This window comes from Protopterus annectens, chromosome 5.part0 (assembly GCF_019279795.1).
Source record: "Protopterus annectens isolate FY-2018-M chromosome 5.part0, PAN1.0, whole genome shotgun sequence".
Taxonomy (NCBI): domain Eukaryota; kingdom Metazoa; phylum Chordata; order Ceratodontiformes; family Protopteridae; genus Protopterus; species Protopterus annectens.
The window spans coordinates 1,715,624,792-1,715,650,019 of NC_056735.1; the positions used below are offsets into that span (position 1 = coordinate 1,715,624,792).

At 40.4% G+C, this 25,228-nt stretch overlaps 1 protein-coding gene across 1 annotated transcript in view; it reads right to left on the reverse strand.

Annotated features, from left to right (window-relative positions):
• The window catches only part of FSTL1 (follistatin like 1), a 667,434-nt gene that overhangs the window by 51,341 nt on the left and 590,865 nt on the right, over positions 1–25,228 (reverse strand). Inside the window, exon 10 of the mRNA XM_044071507.1 lies at positions 10,911–11,014. Coding sequence (XP_043927442.1) covers positions 10,911–11,014 — 104 coding nt within the window. The remainder of the gene's footprint in view (positions 1–10,910; positions 11,015–25,228) is intronic.

A 25,228-nucleotide genomic window follows, 5' to 3' on the forward strand; every position in this document is an offset into this window, starting at 1 on the left:
GGTCTGCGTGCTTCAAGAATAATGTCTTTAACTCTTTGGGAAAGTTCTGGAATAGCTGCTGTTATGTGATGTTCCATGCAGTCAGTTGCAAGGTTTTTAGGTTTGGATGTATGATGCTGTAGTTGTTCTGCGTTAACATCAAGGGCATCAGGGGAATTGTCCACATATTGTTCCGAGACATACTCCTCAGTAGTGGGTACCAGTGTTGTCTTGGCCAGTTTGGAGCTATCAGGATTATCCTTGGACGTTCTTCCTTGATTTTCAGTAGTACCTTGTGTATCAAAGGAAGAGGCGGGAATGCATATGCTGTTAGGCCTTTCCAGTTGAAAGAGAGCGAATCCACTTTCCATGCTAGTGGGTGGAATGTCCTTGTGCAGAATTATTTGAGCTGGTGATTGAGAGGTGATGCGAATAGGTCTATCTGTGGCATTCCCCATTTCTTTGAGATGGTCTTGAAGATGTCCGGGTGAAGCTTCCATTCGTGGGCATCCGAAGTGGTTCTGCTTAATATGTCTGCTAGGGTATTGTCTTTCCCTGGTACAAATATTGCCTGTAACTGGATGTTGTAGCTGAGTGCCAGGGTCCACAGCTCCAAGGTCATTCTGCATAGGGGGTATGAATGAGTGCCTCCCTGTTTGTTGATGTACCACATGACTGTGGTGTTGTCTGTCCTTATCATCAACTGGCCCTCTTTGAGAAATGGTTTGAACTTTTGGATTGCCAGTTTTACTGCCAGCATTTCTTTTTGGTTGATGTGCAGTTGGAGTTGATCCTGTGTCCACAATCCTTGCACGCATTTGTCCAGCATGTGGGCCCCCCCATCCTAGGTCTGAAGCGTCTGTTGTGATGGTCTGGCTTGCTTGACATCTGCGAAAGGGTAGGCCTGGGTTTGACTGGCATGCCTGAGCCCACCATAGGAACTCCTGTTTTAAGCATGGAATTAGTGGGATTTCTGTTTCTAGACTGTGTCTGTGTTGGGACCATAAATTCTTTAGGTACCACTGTAGTTTTCTCATATGTAGTCTGGCAAATGGAACCAAGATTATGCATGATGCCATGAAGCCCAAGGCCTGCAGTACTTTTCTTGCTGTTAACTTGTTCAGTTTTGTTAGTGCCAAGAAGTATAGAGGGAGTTCTATTTGTATTTCTGTAGTCAGGAATGCCATTTGTTTTACTGTGTCCAATTCCGGCCCAAGAATGTCCTTGTTTGGGATGGTATCAGCCTTGACTTTTGTAAATTGACTGTGTATCCCAGTGCTTGTAGCAAGTAAATGACCCTTTGTAAATCTGTTGTCAGCTTGCTTTTGTTGTCCCCTTGTAGCAGGCAGTCGTCCAGGTATGGGTAAATTTGAATTCCCTGAAGTCTGCAATGGGCGATTACTGATGCCAGGCATTTTGTGAATACTCTGGGCGCAGTAGATAAGCCAAAAGGCAATGCTGAGAATTGATAGTGCTCTGATCCTGCAAGAAATCTGAGGTATCTTCTGCAGATTGGTCGAATGGGGACGTGCAGGTATGCCTCCTTGAGATCTAGAGTTACCAGCCAAGACTCCTTTGCCCAGCATGGGAAGAAGTTGCTGTAGGGTCAGCATTTTGAATTTTGGGACAATGATGTATGTATTTAAGGTGGACAGGTCGAGAATTGGTCTCCAACTTTTTCCTTTCTTGGAACTAGGAATAGTCTGGAGTAGAACCCCTTTCCTTGCTCTGCTGTTGGCACTCTTTCCACAGCTCTCATGTTTGCTAACTCCATTATCTGGCGTAGAGCCTCTGTTTTTTGATTTGGAGGTAGATTTGGCATTCCTCTTTTGACTGGAAAAGTGTGGAAGTGAAACCGGTAACCTTGATCTATGGTTTGTAAAATCCACTTGTCCTTTGTTATGTAGTGCCAGTTCTTTGAAAATAAGGTTAACTTTCCGCCTAGAGGAGCTGCTATTTGTTCCCTGGTAGGCGGATTTAGGGTTAAGTCACTGTGGTTGTGTTGATGTAGTGGCAGTGGCTGTGTCTGTGCCTCTGTTGTTACCTTGCCACTGTCTTCCTCTGTAGGCACCTCCTCTGGATTGGTTTCTGCCTCTGGAACGTCTAATTCCTGCCCCTTTGAAATTTTGTGGTGTCAGGAAAGGACCAATTTTTGGCAGGCCAGTTCCTGCTAAACCTTGGGGGTTGAACCTGCAAGAAATCTTTAACAGTTTGAACAGATTTTGCCTTTTCTTCCATTTTCTTCATAACCTGCTGGGCAGATGTACCAAACAAACTTGTCTTGTCCATAGGAGCATCTAGCAACTTAGCTTTAACATGATCCGGTAAAGCTTGTTCCTTTAGCCATGCATGCCTTCTTATCACTGTGCCTGTCATGGCTGATCTAAATGAAGCCTCCAGTGCATCATAGCCACATTTTAAGGAATGGTTGCTAACCTGTTGTATGTTATTTACCATCTCTAATACATATTTCTTATCAAGAGATTCATCAGTGGTTAGTTTTTAGTTAACTGATCCAGCATAAACTCTTGGTATTGTATCATGTGAAACTGACAGTTTAAAGCTCTAGCTGAGAGAGTAGCTGAAGTGTAGACCTTTTTACCCCATCTGTCTAATGACCTTGCTTCCCTTTCAGAAGGAATAGGGTTTTTAGCTATGGTCGCGGCTACTGCCTTGGGGCCCTGGGATATAGTTTCTGGGTCTGCAAGTGGAGCCTTATAAAGGTGGTGATGAGTATCTGGCACCCTGTAAAATCTGTCTGGTTTGGCAGGGGCTGGGGGTAAAGAATCTGGAGCGGAGCAAAACATCATTGAAAGCATCATCCACCACAGAGAGAACAGGGGGTATAGCTAAGGGCCTGTGCTGTGGGAGGTGCAGAAAAGTCCTAAGTTTTTCTGGAGTCTGAAAAATCCTGTTGCTGCCATTGGAACTGTTCTCGCATGGCATGCAAGGTTTCCCCAAAGGAGAATTCTTCTGGTGGGGAAGCAGCTGGGATGGATTCTTCAGCATCAGAATCTTCAAAATTGGAGAAGGGAGCCTCTGGCTGGTCAGTTATGTCTGATTCATCAGCAGAATCATCAGAGGACACTGGCTCGGGGGGCTCTGCCCTAGGTCTCTTCTCTGGGGGCTGAGAGGCCCTGTCTGGGTGAGATTGAGATCCTCTAATTAAAGAAATTAAATCTTCTGCCAAAGTAAGCATTTGAGAACTAGAAGAGGGCCTGGAGGTGGGTGGTTTAACAGGCACTGTTTTAGTAGTCTTGGCTGCTTTAGCCCTGGCGAAGGCCTTAATGGACATGGCTGCTGGAGGCCTAGCAGCACCACGTGCTGGGGTAGAAACATCCAAGGGGATGGTGTCTGATAAGTCAACCACCGTAGTGGGTAAAATTTCTGAAGTCGTTTCAAGAGTTGTAGCAGGGGCCTCAGTTGTAGGAATAGGTTCAGCTGTACTTTGTTCAGTTTTCTCGGTTTCGGCCGAAACCGAGACACTCGCGGTTTGCTTGACCATGGTTTCGGCCGAAACCGCGGACCGTGAGTGTCGGTCTTTATCTTTGCGTTTTTTGCTAGATTGGGTAGTCGGAGGATCCGACGGCATAATGTACGCAAAATCAGAACCGAAAAACTGTTCTGCAAACTCCGACCGACGCCTAAGCGTTCGTCGGTTGAAAGAAGCACAGGCCGAACAGGCTGCTACGTCGTGGGCTGGGCCTAAACAAGGCAGACAGTAAGAGTGGAAATCTTTATGAGGTATTTGTTTCCCACAGTTTAAACAATTGTTAACTTTTTCTGACATCGGCTGAGGCAAGAAAGAGTCCCCAACGGGCTACTTTGCTTTAGAAGTCTTGAAGTAGTATTCGGTAGAAGTAATCTCTGGATCCGACCGACCGGCACTTGCGAACAGCTTCTGCTTCGGGCGCCACGCGGCAAGAAAGACTGAGGAAAATGGCGTCGGCTGATGCCTTTATACCCGAAGACCAACAGAGATGACGTCGGGTGGAGTGCGACATCAGCCGAAGCCGGACCCGGACTTTGGAATCCGGCCGACTGAAGGGCTGCCTGACGACAGGACAACCCACTTGTTATGACTGCAGATGCATCCATGAAGGACATCAAGTTACATGATAGAATGCTTTTGCCAGTTTATCAATTAACTTCTCTGTTAAATTTAAGAGACTAGTACCTCAACGGGTGAGCTTGGGCATCAGTAGCCACGATGATTCTATGCCTGGCTTCTTGTGTGAGTGGCATATGACTGGTGTGGTCTGTGTAAAATGTCTTGAATTAGTATAAAGCCAAAATATTTAGATTGTACAAAAACATCAATGCACTTGTGTTGCCTTCTGGTGAAGCTGAAGATGTAAGTTTTACCTGATGGTTGTGGCTGTAAACTATGTCTTTTGATCTGTTGGCAAATGTGGTTATTATCCAGCAGTGGTTAGTGCAAGACTGCACAGTCTGTTTTTAATTACATTTTGTGACACATGAACTACGGAAAAAGGAATTACTATTTCACATACCACTACCATAAAAGTCTTTATGTATGGGGACAGCTCACACTGTAAAAGATCTAGTATCTATGAGATCAAACAGGAGGAATGGAAAAACAACTTGACTGCTTTGTCAGTTGTGAGGATTCTCTATGGACATTTATCAAGCATTTTTCAACCTACTGGCATCTGGACCTATTGCCTTCATTAGTCTCTTATCTGATACCAGCTTTTGGTTGTTTTGGATGCCAGCTCAATCAGTTTCTATGAAGTCCACTTGTGGTATTCTTGGGTCTCACTGCCTGACTGTTAGTCACTTGATCAAGAAGCAGGCCTGGTTCTCTCTGAAAATGAAGCATACCAAGTTTTCCATGACGCTTTTGACAATTTTCAACCTGCTGTCTGCTGTGATCCTTAAAACACTTAAAAGTCCACTTCTGTTGAAATTACTGTTCTGTCACTGGCTTGTAAACCCATTTTCAGTGATATTTTACAACTGTAGCTTATATGTCATTTTATTTTTATGTGCTTTCCCAGCATTCATTTTTCTTAACATGATGCACTTTGGTTTTTTGGTTTTCTGCTTGGTTTCTTTGCTTTATTTATTAATCTATTTACTAATCTATACAGTGCTTAGTAGATGAATACTTTAATACAGATAAATCTGAAATTGGTAGCAAATGAGCCCATTCTCATCTGCATTCTGCTGCATGTCTTCCTTCCCACAGATTTTTAACAGAATTGGCAAAAATGAAGAACGGCAAAACTGTTGTTTGGAAACAGCAACAGTAACTAATATGGGATTACGTTTTTCTTCCATTTTATTCTCCGTGTTCTGTCATCAAATTAAGCTTTAAATCAAAAGTTGAAACTGCCACACGTCACAACCTGCCAAATGTGGTAAAGCTTACCAAGCTAAAGGTGTTTTCAAGTTAAGAAACAGCTATGTGTTGGGGGGGGGGGGGGGGGCTTGGGGCTCATCTTCATTGGACAGTATAAACACAGACAGTTTGACCACACCCAGCTATACATTGTGCCCATGTTAAGCATGCTGGGTATCAGAATGGAACTGTTCTCAACAAATCATGAAAAGATTCCAGGGGTTTTGATCAAACCCTGGACTGATCATGCATGAAATGAGAGGGAAGTTTGGTGGTAAGCAACGAACAGAATGTTGGGGTTTACAGATTCCTGAAACAAAGAGGAAATGCTTCCGCTATGCAAGGCCCTGAACAGACAAGTTAGTACAATGAGTCCTGCATGCAGTTCTGGATTTCATCAAGCTGACATGACCTAATCACTTACACACAATTTTTACACTGCCATGTGATTACCTTGACATGTACACCAAAGTTGATACCTAAGCCAGTTAGTTACTCAACAGGACTCTTGCCTCAACAGGCACCATCTACACTCTATGCTGTTGCCCATAACTCCATTCATTGTTGGATGAATTCTGTTAGTACAACTTTAAAAGTACAACTAAGATGGCTGGATTTGAATCCAGAAAGAATAGTTGTGTAAAATCTTACCATAACCATAGATGTCCTTCTCTTCCATGTTGCAGTATTCTTGGTGTGGGATTTCCCGCCTCAGGCGATCCAGACATTGGCTCCTATACAAAGGCTTCAGTTTGGCTGCTGCAGTTGCGTGGAATGTCACACATAGGACCATATACCAGGGACCTTAAATGTGACGTCTGCACTCACAGACCTCAGAACTTGAAAGCCCAGCAGGACAGGTACAAGTAGAGTAGCAAGTGATGTCAGCCATAGGATTACACAGCCATTTAGTGGTTAAATTGGTCATAGGGAAGGGTATAACCACCAGAAGACCCAAAACAGGTCAGTAATGAGTGAGAGAGAAAAGATAAGGGGGTTAGGTGGGTGGGAAGGAATACTGCAACATGGAAGAGAAGGACATCTATGGTTATGGTGAGATCTTACACAACTAGTCTATGTCCTTCTATTCCTATGTTGCAGTATTCTTGGTGTGGGTGAGTACCACAGCTTAGATGGAAGGAAGGGAGGAGGTAGAAGAAATGGATTCCACAAAGCCCTGCAGAATTGCTCTGGCAAAACCTGCACGTGCTCTGGAGACATTGTCTAACTTGTAGTGTTTGGTGGATCATGTGGCTGCTTCCAGGTTGGATGCAGTGTCCAGGCCTTTTAAGAAGGCTTTGGAGGCTGCTACTGCCCTGTTAGAGTGAGCTTTTACACCCTGTGGGAGTTTTTTGCCATGGTGAATGTAACATAGGCAAATAGTTTTTCTAATCCAACATGTGATGGTTTGTTTAGAGATAGTCTTGCCCAGGGCTCTGGGGTGGAAGGAAATAAAAAGCTGATTGGATTTTCTTATGGATTTGGTTTTGTCTAGGTAAAATCTTAGCTGTCTGTGTACATCCAGGGAGTGGAGTATCCTCTCACTTTCATTGTTGGGAGAGGGGAAAAAGGTGGGTAGATGAATAGATTGGTTTAAGGACAGATCGTTGACCACTTTAGGCATCAAGGAAGGATTGGTTCATAGGGTTACCCTGTCCTTGTGGAAGGTGGTGTATGGAAGGCAGGACATTAGGGCCTGTAATTCTGACATCCTTCTGGCTGAAGTTACAGCCACCAGCAGAACTGTCTTCCATGTGCACAGTTGCAGAGTAGCCATAATGGCTGGTTTAAAAGGGGACTGTGTTAATTTTTCAAGGATGAAGTTTAGGTCCCAGGGAGGTTGGATGGGTTTTCTTGGTGGCCTGATGTGCAAGACTCCCTTTAAGAATAGCTTAACATCGAGCCTGGCTAGAAGGGGAGGGTCTAGTAGCAGGCAGGCTGAGATTGCTGAAAGGTGGACTTTCACTGAAGAGTATAAAAGTCCCCCCTTAACTAGATGACACACATAGGCAAGAACTAGGGGTGGAGCTGTGATGCATGGATCCCTACCCTTTCCCAGGCACCATTTGGAAAATCTCTCCCATTTAGCTAAATAAGATTTCCTTGTAGTAAGTTTTCTGGCCTCCCTCAGGACTGAAAGCACGTCCTCGGAGTAGTGATGCCTGAAGGGAATTAGAAGTTTATCACCCATTGTGTCAGTTGCCAACATCTGCAAGTGTGGGTGAATGAGGGTTCCCCTTTTGTTGTGTCAGAAGGTCCACCTTATGGGGTAACCTGTGGTGATTGCCCTTGGCTAAATTGAGAAGTAGGGGGAAACCAGTGCTGCCTTGGCCAGTAGGGGGTCACCACCAAGATTTTTGTTTTGTCTCCGGATTTTCAGGAGGACTTTTTGAATTAATGGGAAGGGTGGAAAGGCATATAGAAACCTCCCCTTCCATGAAATGCTAAATGAGTCTACTCTCCAAGCTAGTGGGGAGTGGGTCTTGGAGGAGAAAGTCTGCAGTCGTCTATTCTGGTGGGGAGGCAAACAAATATACTTGAGGTGTGCCCCACCAGTGGACAATATCTAGATATACATTCCTGTCCAACATCCATTCGTGATTTGGAGAGGATGTCCTGCTGAGAAGGTCTTCTTGTTTGTTGTCCTGCGAGGGGATGTAGGCTGCCTGCAGGGCCTAGTTGTGTTGTGAGACTAGGTCTCAGATTAGTAAGGTTAGTCTGCAGAGGTGGTATGCTTTTGTCCCTCCCTGCTTGTTGAGGTACCACATAACTGTGGTGTCTGTTATTATTAGGAGAACACCTGGTTGTAAGAGGGGAAGGAAGGCTTTCAGTGCCAGATGGACTGCTGTCATTTCCCTCACGTTGACATGTTTGTTCTTTATGGAAGGGTGCCACTTTGCTTGTATCCTGTAGTTTGACGTTGTGGCATCTAGGTCTGATGCATCTGTATGCATGAACTGGTTTGGGGGGGGGGTTCAGCTGAATCTGCTGAATCCACCATTTTAGCTCTGACTGTAGGCAGGGCAAGAGGGTGATTTCTTGCTCTAAAGGTTGCTGGTGTTGTGACTATACATTTTTTAGATACCACTGCAGCTTTCACATGTACATTCTGGCTAGTGGTAGCATTGGAATGGTGGCTGCCATTAGGCCCAGGGTTCATAGGAATTGCCTTGCAGTTATCTGTTGGGTCTGCATAAGGGTTTTGAAGTGGGAGGACAGGGAGCTGACTTTGTCCTGGGGAAGAAAAGCTTTCATTAAGTCTGTCCTGATGCTGCAACCCAGAAATGTTTTGTCTTGTTCTGGGGTTAAGGAAGATTTTGGGAAGTTGAGGGTGAACCCCAGCCTTTGTAGTAGGCAAAGGGTGAACTGTAGATGGATCAGCAGGGTTTCCTTGTCTTCTGCTAGGATACAGATGTTGTCCAGTTAAGGGTAAATCTGAATCACTTGTATTCTGCAATAGGCTATGGCAGGTGGCAGGCATTTTGTAAATACTCTGGGAGCAGTGGACAAACCAAAGGGCAATGCAGTAAATTCAAAGTGAGAGGAGGGTCCAGGAAAAACATAAGAATTTCTTTTGAGAAGTTTGAATGGGTACGTGCAGATAGACTTCTTTCAAGTCAAGTGTGGCCATGAAAGCCTGGGCTGGTATAAGAGGGAGTAAAATTTGTAGGGACAACATTCTGAAGGTGGGAACTTTTAAAAATAGGTTTAGAAAGGAAAGGTCTAGAATGGGCCTCCGTGGTCCATCTTTTGGGGACCAGAAATAATCTTGAGTAGAAGCCTTTTCCTTCCTGTCCTGGAGGGACAGGTTCTACTTTTCCCAGGTTCAGAAGGTCTTGCAGAATCTGTGGGAAGAGGTGTCTCCGATTTCTTGGGGGGTAGGGAACACCCCTTAAGGGGGGCCTTTGTTTCCAAAAGAGGAAGTATCCTTTTTGAACTCTAGACAGAACCCATTTGTTTGTAGTGATGGTTTTCCAAAAGGGGAGACAGTGGTAGAGGCAATATCCGACATATTGTCAGATGTCTGATAATATAATAAATAAATAAATAATGAAATAAATGCAGTCCTTGAATGTGAATATGGAATGTGTTACACATCTAGTATGGCTGTCTCAGCTAGAATGCAGCCGGGTAGTTGTCTGCAACAATCACCACCAGTTAACATATGTCTGTCCATAGTTTACAGCTGCAGCGGCTATGCTTTACAGCCGTATTGCTCTACGGCAAAGTGCTGCTGCAGCCAGTTGGGTTTCGGCAATGTAGCTTGCAGGGCAATGTCTTGCGAACTACACACTGGAACCCGTGTGTAGTCTACCCTTGAAACACTTCAAATGCATTGAAATGAATGAAAGACACATGTAGCACACTATAGGTTCAGACCTGAGCACAGCAAGATTAGCTCTGTCATTTTTTGTGCGTTAACTCACTGCAGCTCACAGGTCACTGGTCAAATAGAAGTTTTGGACATAACACTACATTTTGTTTCTTGTTGACACAACAACTTTTTTTGTCTCATGGTAATGCACTGTGCATGTTGTATTTGACCCTGGATTCCATAAGACTGGCAACTAATTAACTAACAAAACTACTAATCTGCATCACCCAGCATGGTTACTGTACATACCAGGCGGAATTGTGGTAGCAATAAGGATGATGGCGATGATGAATATGATGACGCAGTTCAAAGGTAGTAGCTATCAAATCATGACAGAAATCTTAAATCATTTAAAACAACTTCCTTACAGGGGATAATTCCAACTATCCCTCATGCATGAGTCACCTCATTATAAACATAATAAATTCTAAAGTCGTTGTACCTCACTGATAAGGAATCCTCTCAACTCTTAAAGGTTTCTGCAGTGGGAATGATTCATATGATCAACTGAAAACTACAATTTGTTTTCTCACTTCCCAGCTTATTATGCTATGACTCACTGTGGTTAATGCTTATTAGCAGGATCAGTCTAGATGCAAGGACTTGTGGGATTCTTAACACATAGCAAGATTCCCTCGGACATCCAAAAATTAGAACCATCATAGTAGAAGGGATGTCAGTTTGTCATGAACCAGAAATGGGATAACGAATGATATTTCAAACATGTCTCAAAATGGTTCTGAAGCATGCATAGTGTAATGTCCTTAATGAGATATACTTTAAGTCTATATGCTGTCTATTTACCTGCCAGCAGTTCTATCATCCTAAGTGCAGACTACCTCTCAGGAAAGGCCTTGGCTGCCTTCCAGCCTGGTCAGAATCATAGCAATGAATGATTTTGATGGTTATGCAGCTGTGTTAATTCTGTGTTTAAATGTTTCAAACAGAGGGATGACAAACAGTGCTCTCCTATTTGTTCTAAGATCAATTCGCATGACAGGTAACTTATATTACTTGTTTTTTTTTTTTTTTTGTTGTCGTCATTTTTTTTTGTTTGTTTATTTCTATGTCTGCTTATACTCTAGAATTCATGAAGCCTGCAACTATATATTGTTTACAAATGTAGAAAAATAATAAAAAAGCATTTTACAGTTGTGTCCTTAATAAGAGATGTTAAAACATAGTTCCCACCTGGTGTTTATTGAGCTCTTCTACATACTTGGTCCATTCTGCTTCAGTCATTTCTTCAGTAGCAGAACCTCTACTCTGTCCAGGACTTTGCAAATGACTGTCATCTAAAATAAGAAGAGTTATCACGAGTTTAGTTAATAGCAAATACAAAGTTTCAAATTACAAAATTTCAGAATTACATAGTTTTGTACTATAACAGAAGGAAGACATTTCTGTACACTTTACTCACGGTCATCATTCAAGTACTACACTGTCCACTAAAAAGGCAGGTTTGTTACTTACTCTCAAGCTTCCTGTCTGCTGCAACTGCTGTTTTGTTTCCAGTGATTTGCAAATCATGCTGCAGACAGGCTTTCACCCCAGCCCAGATGCAACATATATACACACACACACACACACACACACATATATATATATATATATATATATATATATATATATATATATATATACATATATATCCACATAATCTCAAAACAGGCACTAAAGTACTCACATATCCAGTATTCAGATTCACTAATCCAATACCCATCCATTGATCTCCCTGATTTTAGACCATCTACTACCCTCTCACCTCTTTCCAAAGTTCTGTAAAAATGCATCTACTCACACATCATGTTAAAATTACAATCCAGCAATCTGATAACCCTCACCCAACATGGCTTCCACCCTTGCCACAGCACAGAAACAGCCCTGTTATCATTTCTAAACATTAACATCAGAAGAGAAATGAGAAACAGCTGCTATCCACTCTATTCCTCAAGCTTTCCAAAGTGTTTGATACTATAGCTCTCCAACTACTGCTTTAAAAAATCACTGCCTTCTGTCTACAAACTCCAGTACTATCACTTGCTTTACCAGTTACCTAACAAATAGGACACAATGTGTCAAATGGCAAGATACTTACTCCAAATACCTACGTGTTCAAATAGGTGCCCCTCAGGGCTCTGTTTTATACCATTAACTGTTCAATATATTCACCAACAGCATGCACCAAGGATCAAAACTAGTCATAGAATTGCTACTGAGTCTGCCCTCATCTACCCTACTCCTCACCCCACCCAACTTCAATCCATTATACAAGTTATTCACATCCATAGAAACTTGGCTAAATTAATCTGAACTGTTGCTATTATCTAATGCTACTCAAGGCAAGAAAATATGGCATAAACATAACCTCCTTCAAGGGTACCACAACTGAAGTAGTCATTCATACTGAACTACCTGGTGTCAGTACAAATGAAAATTTCACAAGTATATTCAAAATGTTATTCAGAAAACCCAGCACAAGCTAGCAATACTATACAGAGCTCACCTTTACCTGAGCAGTCAGGCTTATGCAGCCACAGCCTATGCCCATCTGCTACCATCCCTGCTTTATGTATCTCCTATCCTTACAAACACCCAAACAACCCAAGTGATTAAAACTGAGCAGTGCTACAATAAGATAACCAAGTTTGTCATAAACTCCTCAAATAAAAGTCTTCACTGTATAATGTAAGTATATTTGTTAACTGTGATACAGCAGTGATCCCCATGGACCATTATCAGACTCAGCCTGAAAGAACAGTCTGGTTAAGTAACTTGCTCAAAGTAATAGTTGGCAATGGAGACACACAGAATCATGCTTTTTACCACAGGAAGCAGCTTGTTAACAATTCATAGCCTTTATCCTCTGCAATAACTCCCAAGCAAATATATAGCACTGTGTATGTGTATGTGTTTCTGCAAGCATATATACGGGTTACATCAACAATGTCGAACGACTGAAAAGCTGAATGTCATTGTATTAACCTAAAATGGTCTAAAAACAGTAATATGATGAGATTGTGGAACAGCAGAAACTGTTAATTAGCAGGGGATGGGGTGCTTGACCCCTGCACAGAATGCTTGCTGAGTTTTTTGACCATTTCTGGATGATGTAATACATTTGACATTATATACATACTATACTGACTACAACTAAGAAACCACCTAATCTTTTAACAATTACTAATAGCCCATAAAATACAACATTAGCCAAATTAAGTGCCAGCTATCACCAAGCTTGCACAACCTAACTAAAGAATTAAGATCTCAAGAACAAAGTCTAGCTACCATAAAGCATACAGACAACTCATATGGGGACTTTCTCTTCTCACTCTACATACATCCAAACTGTGGAACAGCATGCTTTAAACATCAAAAAACTTATGCAATTTCTTACTTCTAAAAGGCACCAGAACATGCATTTGTGTATTTAAAAAAAAAAAAAAAAAAAAAAAAAAAGCTATACATGATGTAACATATCTACTTGAATGCAACTTGTACTGAAATATTTTAATCTAAATAATGCTGCACTTAATTCAACCTAAATACTTGTCGTCATTGCATGATTTGTCTATTATTAAATATTTGCTATTTTTTCTCTTTCTAATTTTCTTTAGGACTTTTGTCTTCTACTTCTGTTTGTGATCTAGTCCTGTACAGTTGTGTTACCTCCATGAAAATTATATTATATACCTGCATGATAACATTTTTACATGTAATAATTATAAGCTTGGAGCTTTTGTCCTCAGGCCTCCATTCAAAAAGTGTTCCAAAGCAAGCTGGACTTTCTTGGGTAACAAAAGCACGTTAATAAATAAATAAAAAAACAAATAATTTTCAGTGAAGGCACTGTAGTGGCGTATGTCCCACATTTTTCTTTTTCATTGCACTGTTACCTTAGCTACTTCTTTTCTGTACCATGGCTTCCTTAATGTCACAGTTCTACTCGTGAAAGTAGACTGGCCCTTTATTGCATTTTTTTACTTATTTCTCTTATCCGTACAAAGCCTGCCTTCTAGAAATTCAGCTGCTGCCATCTACAGGCTGCTACTGCTGAAGACAATTGCTTCTGTCAGCACTCCATTGCAGTGGAACTGCAGACTGTTTCTAGCTTGGTATAGTAGAGAGGCGATTATCCAAACTAATTGGGACCTAGGGTCGTTTGGATAATCAACCATATAACTGAACAAGATAAAAAACCTTCTAAAATCTTGTTCCTAATCAGCATGATAAGGTCTTCTGCCATTTTAAGCATTTGAGACTGAGGCAAGGGAGCAGGTGCCTGAGACTGGGTAGTCGGTTTCTTGGGTGTGGTTCGAACCCTTTGCATAAGGAACTTGGTAATTTTCGAAAGAATGGTAGTCGTGAAAGAAGGAGTTGTTTTATGTCGGGATTTGGTGCTGCGAAGGACTTCCTCAGAAGCCGGTGCCTGCATAGCGGCTCTGGACCCATCCAAAGTAGAGACGACCACAGGATCCTTAGATGAAGAAGAGTTCTGCGGCATACCGGACTCCGAAAGGGTCTCAGTAGCAGCCTGCGAATTAACTGAAGTAGGCATCAGGGGCTGCGAAAGCACCTCACCGAGTTCCGCAGTACTGACGACTAGCTTAACAGAAGTGTCATCGGAAGGTTTGGTCCTGTGCGATCTGTCTCTGTCTTTATCTTTACGCTTTTTCAGAAGATCTGCTGTCAGATGGCTTACCGAAGCCATACCGGAATTCGAGGACTGTAAACGGAAATATCTGGCTACTATAAGGGCCCAAAGATGGATACTTCTGGCGTTAAAGCACAGAAGCGACAATGAGGGACGTCGTGGTCTGGGCCTAGACAAGTGATGCACTAAGAATGGAAGTCCCGGTGTGGTATCTGCTTTCCACAGGCGACACAATTATTAACTTTTTCTGACATCGGTTAGTGCAAGAAAAAAGGACCCCCAACGGGATACTTAGCTTTCAAAGAGTTCAACTTCAGTTCGGAAACAAAAACTCAGGTAGCGGCCAACCGCCACTTGTGCAAACTGCTTCAGCTTTGGGGTCCATGGCAAGAAAGACTGATGTAATGGCGTCGGCTGCCTTACTTTAAACCACTGACGACCTGACGTCAGTCCTGAAGTGACAGCAACCGATGCAAAAATACTAAGTTTCTGGTATTCGGGCCGGCTGAGGGCTACCCTAGCAGGGATAACCCAAATCTGATGACTGCAAAAGTGAAACATGAAGAACATCTGCAGACTGTTTCTAGCCTGATATAGTAGTGAGTCGATTATCCAAACTAACTGGGACCTAGGGTAGTTTGGATAATCAAACAGTTCGGATAATCAACCATATAACTGAACAAGATAAAAAACTTCTAAAATCTTGTTTTTTCTTTATGCAGGAATACACTTTTCAACCATTCAATGATTTCAGTGGACAATAAAGAATATTTTTCACACACAAGCTGGCTACAAGCTCAAAAACCATGCTCACGTGAATACATATAATGTTTACATATTCAGAGTTTATGATTTTTCCTACACGAAAACTTTGGAAGGCTGGTTCTGATAACTGACATTTTGGACAACTGACGTTCGGATAACTGACTCCCTACTGTAACTGATTTCTTTCATCACTGCCTTTGTCCAAAACAGCTGAGCATTTTCTGTGGCTGTGATCTGCCATCCTCTGTAAATTAGGGACCAGTCAGTTTAACACAAAGTGAGTGACGTCACTTTTCATGCTGTAGCACTTTATGTTCTACAAAGTATAAAGCTAATCACATTACCACTGGTACTATACTTTTATCTGTACTGTGTCCTTTTCATTTCATTTTCCTACATGTCTGAACAACTGCTTGGCATATCTGTGCTACTAAAGGATTCTGACTCAGTTCTCAACTCTATCTGTATACTTCTATCCCAAAGACTTTTTTTTTTTCTTTAGAACCAGCATGTCTCACTTCATAAAGCTAGAAGTTAAGTCCTTTAGATGCTTTATTATCAAAGTTTTGTGTTTTACTTTGACACGCCAAAGTCTTCTACACCTTTTTCTTAACTCATGTCTATTTACTCTGTCCACTCTATCCACTGTATGTCATTTCACTGGTGACTTAAAGCAGTTTTCAGATAAGTGAGTTTCTTGGAGTAGCATAGTTAGCAAGTGAATATTACTGGACTCAGAAGAGACTATGACTCTCATTAGCATCTCAGAGCTTTATCCTCTTTGATAAACTGTCAGCCAACTTATTTGGTAGGTGGATTACTTGTACTAAGGGACTCGGGTGGGAGGGGGCTTCAGATGCCTAGGAAGTGAAACATTTCCCTTTGGTAAAATTTGACTGGGGACACATGGCTGAATTGACATTCAGCTGCAAATAAATATGTATGTTGCAAATTCCCTGTGGGCAAAGAGTAGAATGCAATGCAATACCCACAATGTTAATAGTCAAATACACGGGGAGAAAATAATGTCCATGGCCCCATGGTAACATGAGAGAACAGGCATCAGCTGCAGTTTGGCCAGTGGGCATGTCAGTGGCAGTAAAAATGCAGTACACAATGGACAGTGCCTTTATAATGTGTGTGTGTCTGTGTGTGTGTGTGTAGCACTTCCCCCTTCACTGTGTCTAGAGAACATTACCTAAAATGCATGCTGAAGCATAAACATGACTACAGTAGCACACTTCCACATGCTGTAGTTACACAAGCAGGTACTGTAAACTGAGTGAAACACTCATTACTTCTTATGCCTCCATGCACTTGGTTATTAAAGCTGTGAGCATGGCAGTATGTACTTCCCTTTTTCTGCAGGGAATTTGCAACAGCCGTAGTTCTCTGCAGCTGACTGTCACTTCAGCGGTGTTCTCAAGCAAATGTACCACTGGGTAATGAATTGCTGCCTAGGCACCTGAAAGATGATCCCTACATTTAAAGTTAACTTTTACATTATCTTTATCAGTGCCATGCTCTCAACAAGATAAAAAGCACTATTTTACATACCTCAAGTAGTATGTCAAATTTGCATAAAAAGATGAAAGGATGTCATTTCCAATAGCTGGATTAAGACAAGTTTCCCCACAGGAAGAGTTGCAAAAGTGCCAAATGCTGGTGTTTTGAGACCTAAAGTAACGCAGGAATTTAGCTAATGTGCTCATGACAGATCTGTCGTGGAACAGGTGAAGCAAATGGTCTTCTTTTTGAGATGCAGAAAGAACTCAACACTTGCACTTCCAAGCAGCAAATGTGTTATTATAATAAGCAACTCAAGGGAGGAACTGATAAGAACTCCTTTTGTGTCTTTCTGAGAATTAGTTTTGAGGTACTTTTCATGGAGGAACAAGGGACAGATGGAGGGCTTCTATAAGGAAGATGTGGTCAGAAGGTGATGCAGTAGATGGGAAGGATTTGCTGTCCTTGTTGGTCTGCAGCATATGGACCTCAGTCTCTTTTAGATGGCCGAGTACCTCTGGATCACCTCCTGTTCCCTTCCGATGCACTAGGCAAATCAGCATTAAAGTCGTGCTTGAGTGACACTTTATGTGACATTATTCAAATATCTGACAGGAATACATGTCAAGAATCAAAAGTAGGCACCACCAACCAGGAATAAACATGAACAATAGATAATAGAATCCAAAAGGAGTTTATTGCACTAACGCTTGTACAAATACAGCACGTTTTCGTCGTCAGCTTCATCAGTAAATGAAAAGCAACCACTTCCTACCATATATATACTTATCTTAACCACATCAATTAAGTTAATTCAATCCATTTTAAAAGCCACCGGTTGACAACCAATAAGTTGTACTAAAAATAAAACAATAAAACATTTTCACAAAATGTTAAAAACTTGTACATTTAATAATTTAATTAAAAACACATCTGATACTCTCATCAATTTTAAAAATTCATACAAAGCTTTTTAATAAATAACAAATAAATAGAACCATTTTAATTCAGATAATCTTGTATCCTGTAGTGTACAGTGTGTGTCTCCCTCAAGTGATGAAACTGAATATGGCATTTAAATTAAATTGTGGTTGTGACAAAATATATGTACATAATCTATATAAACACTTCGAATAAAATGAATTAAATGAACAATTTAATTGGACATTGAATAAATGTTTTCACTACCTCCTATGTGTAATAAGTATAATAAGCAACAGCTGAAATTTAGTTAAAGTTTGGCAGATCTAATTTTAAGCACTGGTGCAAGAGATACCATTTCATTAAGACCTGGAAATCTGCTAGAATCCAGCACAAGTTGCCAGTATAACTCCCTATACTCAACAAGTGTTTCCCACATACCACCCCTTGGACTCAACGCAACCACTTCCAAAATGAAAAATTGAAAGCCAGATGTTTTACAAGTGGTAGTATGCTTGTATAGTGCATTTTTCTCATTTTTTGTTCTGATTTCATATAGATGCTCGTAAATCCTCTGCTTTAACTTCCTTTCACTTTTCCCTATGTAAAATGATTTGCATACCTTACAAGTTGCAATATAAACAATCCCTTTGGTGTTACAGTTAGCATAAGTATTTAAAGTTAACTTCCTTTTCCTAGCATTTAAATAAATAAAATCTCCTGTTGATAAAAATGTACAATAATTGCAACACCCACACTTGTATAAACCCTTCTTCTCTTTTTTACCACTCTGTGTGTTACCTCGAACTGAACCCCTCTCTAAAATATTTTTAATACTGTTACCTTTTCTATACGTATAAACCAGTTCTCTCTCAAAAATATGCTTCAAGTCTAAAATTTTCGAAAAATTGCTCCATTCCTTGTCAAAAATGATCTTGATAGCTCTAGAATTGCCATCGTATGTAGTAATCAAACTAGATGCATAGTCTTCCTTTGGTTTGTTTACTTGTTTCATAACATCCAAAATTTGAGTTTTACCTAAAATAGGAGCAAATCTGTCATTTCTCTTTTTACATACTTCTTCTGAAATTTTATCAAAAAATTCCCCTGGATATCCCCTATTTAAAAACAATTCTCTAAGTGCACTTACCTCACTTGAAAAAGTCTCATCGTCAGAGGTCATCCTACTTAACCATACTAACTGTCCCTTTACCACACCTTTCTTCTGATGTGGTAGGTGGGAACTAGTATAGTACAAATAAGAGTTTGAAAAGGTTTCTTTTCTGTGAACCTTAGATGTGAAGTGACCGTTGTTTTTAGTAATGTGAACATCTAAGTAAGTTAGTTCATGTTGATTAAAGTTAAAGGTGAACTCCAGAAAATCGGTAGTGTTATTCACATATTCTACAAACTTGTCAAAATCTTCATGTTGTCCATTCCACAAAAAACATAAATCGTCCAAAAATCGACTGTATAAAATCCAATAACCCTGGTAGGGTGAATTCAAAATATATTTGTTTTCCCAATAAATCATAATTATATTGGCATATGTGGGAGCACAATGTGCCCCCATGGCTACTCCCTTTTCTTGTTTAAAATATTCACCCTGAAAGTAAATGTAATTATTTTTCAACACCGTTTCCATAAGGGTTAATACCACTCTAAAGTCTCTGTGTGAGATTTTTTTTACTGTGTACTAACATTTCTTCAAACCATTCCATGCCGAGATTATGTGGTATACACGTAAACAAATCCACAACATCTAGCGTACCAAATGCAATGCTGTCACAAAACAAAGAAGGTTCCAATTTTCACAAAAAATCCCAGGAATCGACCAATACATTCTTGTTTCCTTCGAACACACATTTTACCTTTGAATCCACATATTTGGCTAAAGGTGCTGTCACGGAACCTTCTGCAGAGACAATGGGTCTTAACGGTGGGTCCTGTGAATTTTTGTGCACCTTTGGGATTCCAAATATGCAAGGTACTTTTGGCTTCTCCATGTGTAAAAATTTGTGTGTTTCAACATCAATTGAACCCTCTAACAATAGGTCATTTAATACAACCTGTATTCTTTTATATGCAATGTTGATTTCATTAATAGATACTCTGGAATATTTGTCAGAGTCATTAAGAATATCCATCATTTTCCCCTCATATTGAATGCTATCCATCAATACCACCCCTCCACCTTTGTCGGGTTTCATAACCCTTACACTCCTGTTGTTACTGATTTCCTTCAGTACTTCCATTTCACTAGGAGTTAAATTGGGGTGTACATGTTGATGGTTCAAGTTTGATCGTAGTTCTCTTTCCACTTTTAATTCAAAATTTCTAAGTTGTGGGTGCAATGGTGGGTTGAAAGTACTTCTACGTTTCAAACATTTATTTCCAATACTTATATTTTTTCCATTGAAGAACAACTCTAAATTTTTCTTCCTAATGAATAGTTTTATGTCAACAAGTAATTTAAAAATATTAGTTCTTTGTTTGGGAATGAAACCAAAACCTTTGGTAAACAAATCAAAAAAAGTTTTGTTAATGGAAACACTAGAAAAGTTGAATATATTGAAATCCTTAAATGTCCATTTGTTCCCTTCTTGTGTAAAAACATTCATTAATTCCAAGCCTGTCCTTTCCTCCACTGGGGCCTCCACGCCCTCCCCATGTAGTTTTTTGAACAGTAGTCTACAGGTTCTCTGTCCATCAATCTTTCAGACCTTCTTAGTGGGGGATACTCAGCCACAACATTGTTACTATCCACAATCACAGCTTCTTCCCACCCAGTTTCTCCAAAAGGTTCTTTAACCCATCTTCCATATCCTCTTCCCTGTGTTGGTTTTGGTTTTGGGTAGTGGGTTTTATTTTTGTATTCATTTAAATCTCTATCTATTTTACCAAATTTCCTGTTTAAAACTTCTTTACACCTAAGTTCAACATCCTTTAATAACTTGTGGTACTTTTCATTTTCTACTTCAACAGTATACAATAAATCATTTGTGATAGCCTTGTTAATATTATTTATATCAATAAACAATTTCTCCATTTCCCTTTCATTGTTTTTGATAATTGCTCTCATAATATCAAATCCGCAATTGTCAAAAACAGAAATTAAATCATTGTGAAAATCAGTACCTTCCATAACATTATTTGGGTACTTACATACCCTAAGGCCTTTTGGTACTATTTTCAATTGTAAACAATGCTTCAAATAAGAATAATCCATTTCCAACATTTTGTATTTGTAAAGGTAATAGTCCAAGTCCTTTAACATTGTGTTGTAACTGGCATTAGTGCTTATGTTACAACGTTTGGTGTTAAAATCAAATTTGACATTCAAAAAATCGGATAGCCGAAATTCGCTACCTGAAAGTACTCTGTCCCTCTCTGCGGGTGCACGCGAACCACCTCGCTTGCCTCCAACTCTCGTTATTTCTTTGCTGCTCACAGTAGTGTTAGAAATAGTTAGATGGGGAAAATCGTCCAAGCTGCTGTTGGCAACGACTGTTGCATTTTCCCCTTGTTCATTTTCATCGGTAAGCAGCGTTTCTTTGCGTGCAACCCCAACTGCAGACACACTAGGTTGCTGAACCTCTTCCTGGTTCGCAGGTATCGGTGGTGACGATAACAGCGTAGCTAGAGATTGGCTGATTGGGGATAATAATGCTACCAGCTGTGTCAACTGTCCGATAAGTTTTCGAACCTCTCCAGTTTCGGATCCTCTGAAAATATTGTCCATGCCAGACCTGGAATCCATCTCGAACAAATAACCACAAAAAAGGATCAATGGTGCAAAAAAATCAAATCAAAGGTAGGCACCACCAACCAGGAATAAACACGAACAATAGATAGTAGAATCCAAAAGGAGTTTATTGCACTAACGCTTGTACAAATACAGCACGTTTTCGTCGTCAACTTCATCAGTAAATGAAAAGCAACCACTTCCTACCATATATATACTTATCTTAACCACATCAATTAAGTTAATTCAATCCATTTTAAAAGCCACAGGTTGACAACCAATAAGTTGTACTAAAAATAAAACAATAAAACATTTTCACAAAATGTTAAAAACTTGTACATTTAATAATTTAATTAAAAACACATCTGATACTCTCATCAATTTTAAAAATTCATACAAAGCTTTTTAATAAATAACAAATAAATAGAACTTTTTGCATAAAAAGATGAAAGGATGTCATTTCCAATAGCTGGATTAAGACAAGTTTCCCCACAGGAAGAGTTGCAAAAGTGCCAAATGCTGGTGTTTTGAGACCTAAAGTAACACAGGAATTTAGCTAATGTGCTCATGACAGATCTGTCGTGGAACAGGTGAAGCAAATGGTCTTCTTTTTGAGATGCAGAAAGAATTCAACACTTGCACTTCCAAGCAGCAAATGTGTTATTATAATAAGCAACTCAAGGGCGGAACTGATAAGAACTCCTTTTGTGTCTTTCTGAGAGTTAGTTTTGAGGTACTTTTCATTGAGGAACAAGGGACAAATGGAGGGCTTCTATAAGGAAGATGTGGTCAGAAGGTGATGCAGTAGATGGGAAGGATTTGCTGTCCTTGTTGGTCTGCAGCATATGGACCTCAGTCTCTTTTAGATGGCCGAGTACCTCTGGATCACCTCCTGTTCCCTTCCGATGCACTAGGCAAATCAGCATTAAAGTCGTGCTTGAGTGACACTTTATGTGACATTATTCAAATATCTGACAGGAATACATGTCAGCAAGGAAAGTATGAAGAGGCGAAGCTGGTGAAAGGCCTAGCACTGACATTACATCTAACTGCTGAAACGTGCTTTCATGTAACTGCTCATACATCTTTCACTATCCAATGAAAAGGCTTCTAGGGGCAGGAAAAGGCTAAAGGCCAAACAGCAGGCTTAGTAGGGCCTGCAGGAGCTGTCACAATCTTTAAACGAAAGCAACCAACCTCTATAGAGGAACAGAAGAGACTCAATCTTCAAGTAAGCTTTTACACACAGGCACATGTAGCTGAAAATACAGTTCTGTGATTACACTAATATCAGAAAAAGTTTGCGCTTAATCAATGTTACAATACAATTCAATACACATAGGAATTAGCTAAAGGTATATATGTTTTCCCAGTCAGCCTGACTCCCACATCTCTCTGGATGTCCCATTATGGGCTGACTCCACCCTATCACAGGGAAACGGGCATGTGTCCCGGTTAAAAGTGTCAGTCAACTCAAGGCAATTTTATTTTATTTTATTTATTTATTTATTTTGCTAGTGAAGGCATGGGAGGTATGCCCATCGAAGAGAAACCAAGTATTCTTTATTCCTCCCCAAAGGAGAATCTAAACAGAAGAGTCTTAAATACAGCTCCTGACTGCAGGAGAATGGTTTCTACTCATATCGCCCACCCTCTGGAGCAAGAAAAGAGGAGGGGCTACCAAGATTAATGGGAAAAAAAGAAAGTGATAGAGACACCTTGCCCCATCTCCCCCTTGAGAGAAAATGACAGATAGAAAGAAAGAAAAAAAAGGGGGAGATTGCTTGGGGACTAGCACTGCAACTTTGACTCTTACTTTATATACTGTTCCAGTGAGAGTATTCACACAGCTATAATATAGGTTTCAAATGGATCACTGCTGTAGAATAATACATATGGGAAGATCACCAAAGCAATGCATAATGAAGGAGAAGAAAAATGGTCTAGAAAGAAAAGTGGACCCTTACTGCTCTCTCCGCATAGGCACCAAAGGAATTACAGCAGACCCTCTTATATGGCATTCCTAAATGAGCCCTGAATGCCCCATCTGTAACATATAGAAAAAAATGTGGATAAAGGATAAAGTTTTTATCTCAAAAATACTTAAAAGTACAGAGTTTTGTAGAAAGCTGCAGATGTGGTAATCTCTCTGCTACAATGGACCTAGAGATCTCCTGCAAGGATTTACTATGTGTTTCAGAAAAAAAAATAAAATGTACACTTCCAGACTGCTTGCTTGGTGACTGGTCTACCTTCTTTCCTGTTCTGTTTGGCTAAATTTCTAAATTCTGCCACACAGTATTACAGTTGTTTGCCAACAACAAAAGGTACAGAATTATTTTGACTTTGTGTTTCGTTTTATGATAAATGCACTAGAAGATAAGCAATCTGATTAAGACAGACCTCTCTAATTACTTTTGATGTACAAGGGTCGGGCCCTTAGGCTCACCCTGTCCTTGTGGAACATGGCAAAGGGTTCCTTGCACACAAGGGCCTATAATTCTGAACTACTCCTGGATGAAGAAGTGTTTTCACAGATAGATATTTAAGAGGGCAGAAGCTGTTGGCTCAAAGGGTTCTAACCTGGGTTCCTCTATTACAAAGCTGAGATCCCAAGGTGGAATACCCCTCATTGGAGCACAAAGATGTAATACCCTCTTAAGGAACTGCTTGAATTAACAGTGGATTGCCACAGAAGGATACAAATGAGGGTTTGCCTTCAAAATGTCGAATGCCATAATGTCTAATGTTCATTTGGTTAAAAAATAACATCTAAACCCAAAACATTGAATGATCAAAATGTCTAAAATTATTTAATTGAAAAAGCAATGAGATGACCTCTACTATTTTGCAGGGGGGCTGTGCCCCCCACACCCCCCTACTTAAATACACCAACTCCGATATCGCACTACAGTGCATAAATGGGCAAATTGGATAATTTCGACATTGTGAGTTTAGACTAATTTTATTTCAACATTTTGATCATTCAATATAGCGCATTTAACAAATTCATTTTCAACCATTTAGCATTCAACATTTTGAAGGTAAACCCCAAATGAGGACAGATATGTACTGAAGTTATATGCAATTTCATGAGAAAAATATAGCCCTCCTTAAAAAAAAAAAAAAGATTTGATAGTAGCAATGACACTCTTGCAGATGTCAGGTCCTGGTGATTTTTGTCATTTAACCAAATACGACTTCCTAGTAATGTTAGGTTTCCTGGCTTATTTCATGATCTTGAATACATATTCTGCAAAAGGATGCTAGGCACGAATAAGGGTCTGTGGCAAAACACCCATGTCTTTGGAGATTTGGGTATACTGGGGCACTTGCTTGCTAAATTAGTAGATTGAAAAATTGAAGCAAGATGTAGGGAGATTCCTTCCTTAATTGAATTAGTAGAGAAAAAAACAGTGCTGCTTTGGCTGAAAAAGGGCCAGAAGAATCACTTTGGCCACTTTTTCATTGTTTTCTGCAGAACCCTAGGCAGCAATTCTCTCCAAGAGAAGGAAAAGTCATTAACTGCCCATGTCTTCTTGCATGGAGGCAGTATACAAAATTCTGAAAGCTAACGGTTTCCTGTAGAAGTGAACACATCCATCTTTGGCACACTGTATCTGTCAGTTATCGTATGGAAGGAGGACTTATTCAGATAACACTTGTGGCTGTCAGCTGACTAAGTGTGATCAATACCTGGTTCAGGACTAAATAGATCTAGGACTGTGAAGAGGAAAAGTCCCAGACCTGCATGGCTAGCTTACACAGGTGGGGGGATATGAGTAATTCCCTGTCTGTTTACACACCATATGACTGTGGTACTACACACCATATGACTGTGGTATTGTCTGTGGTGTCCTGGTTATTTTGAAGGCTTTAAAGTCTAGAATCGTAACCATCTCATTGATACTGATATGC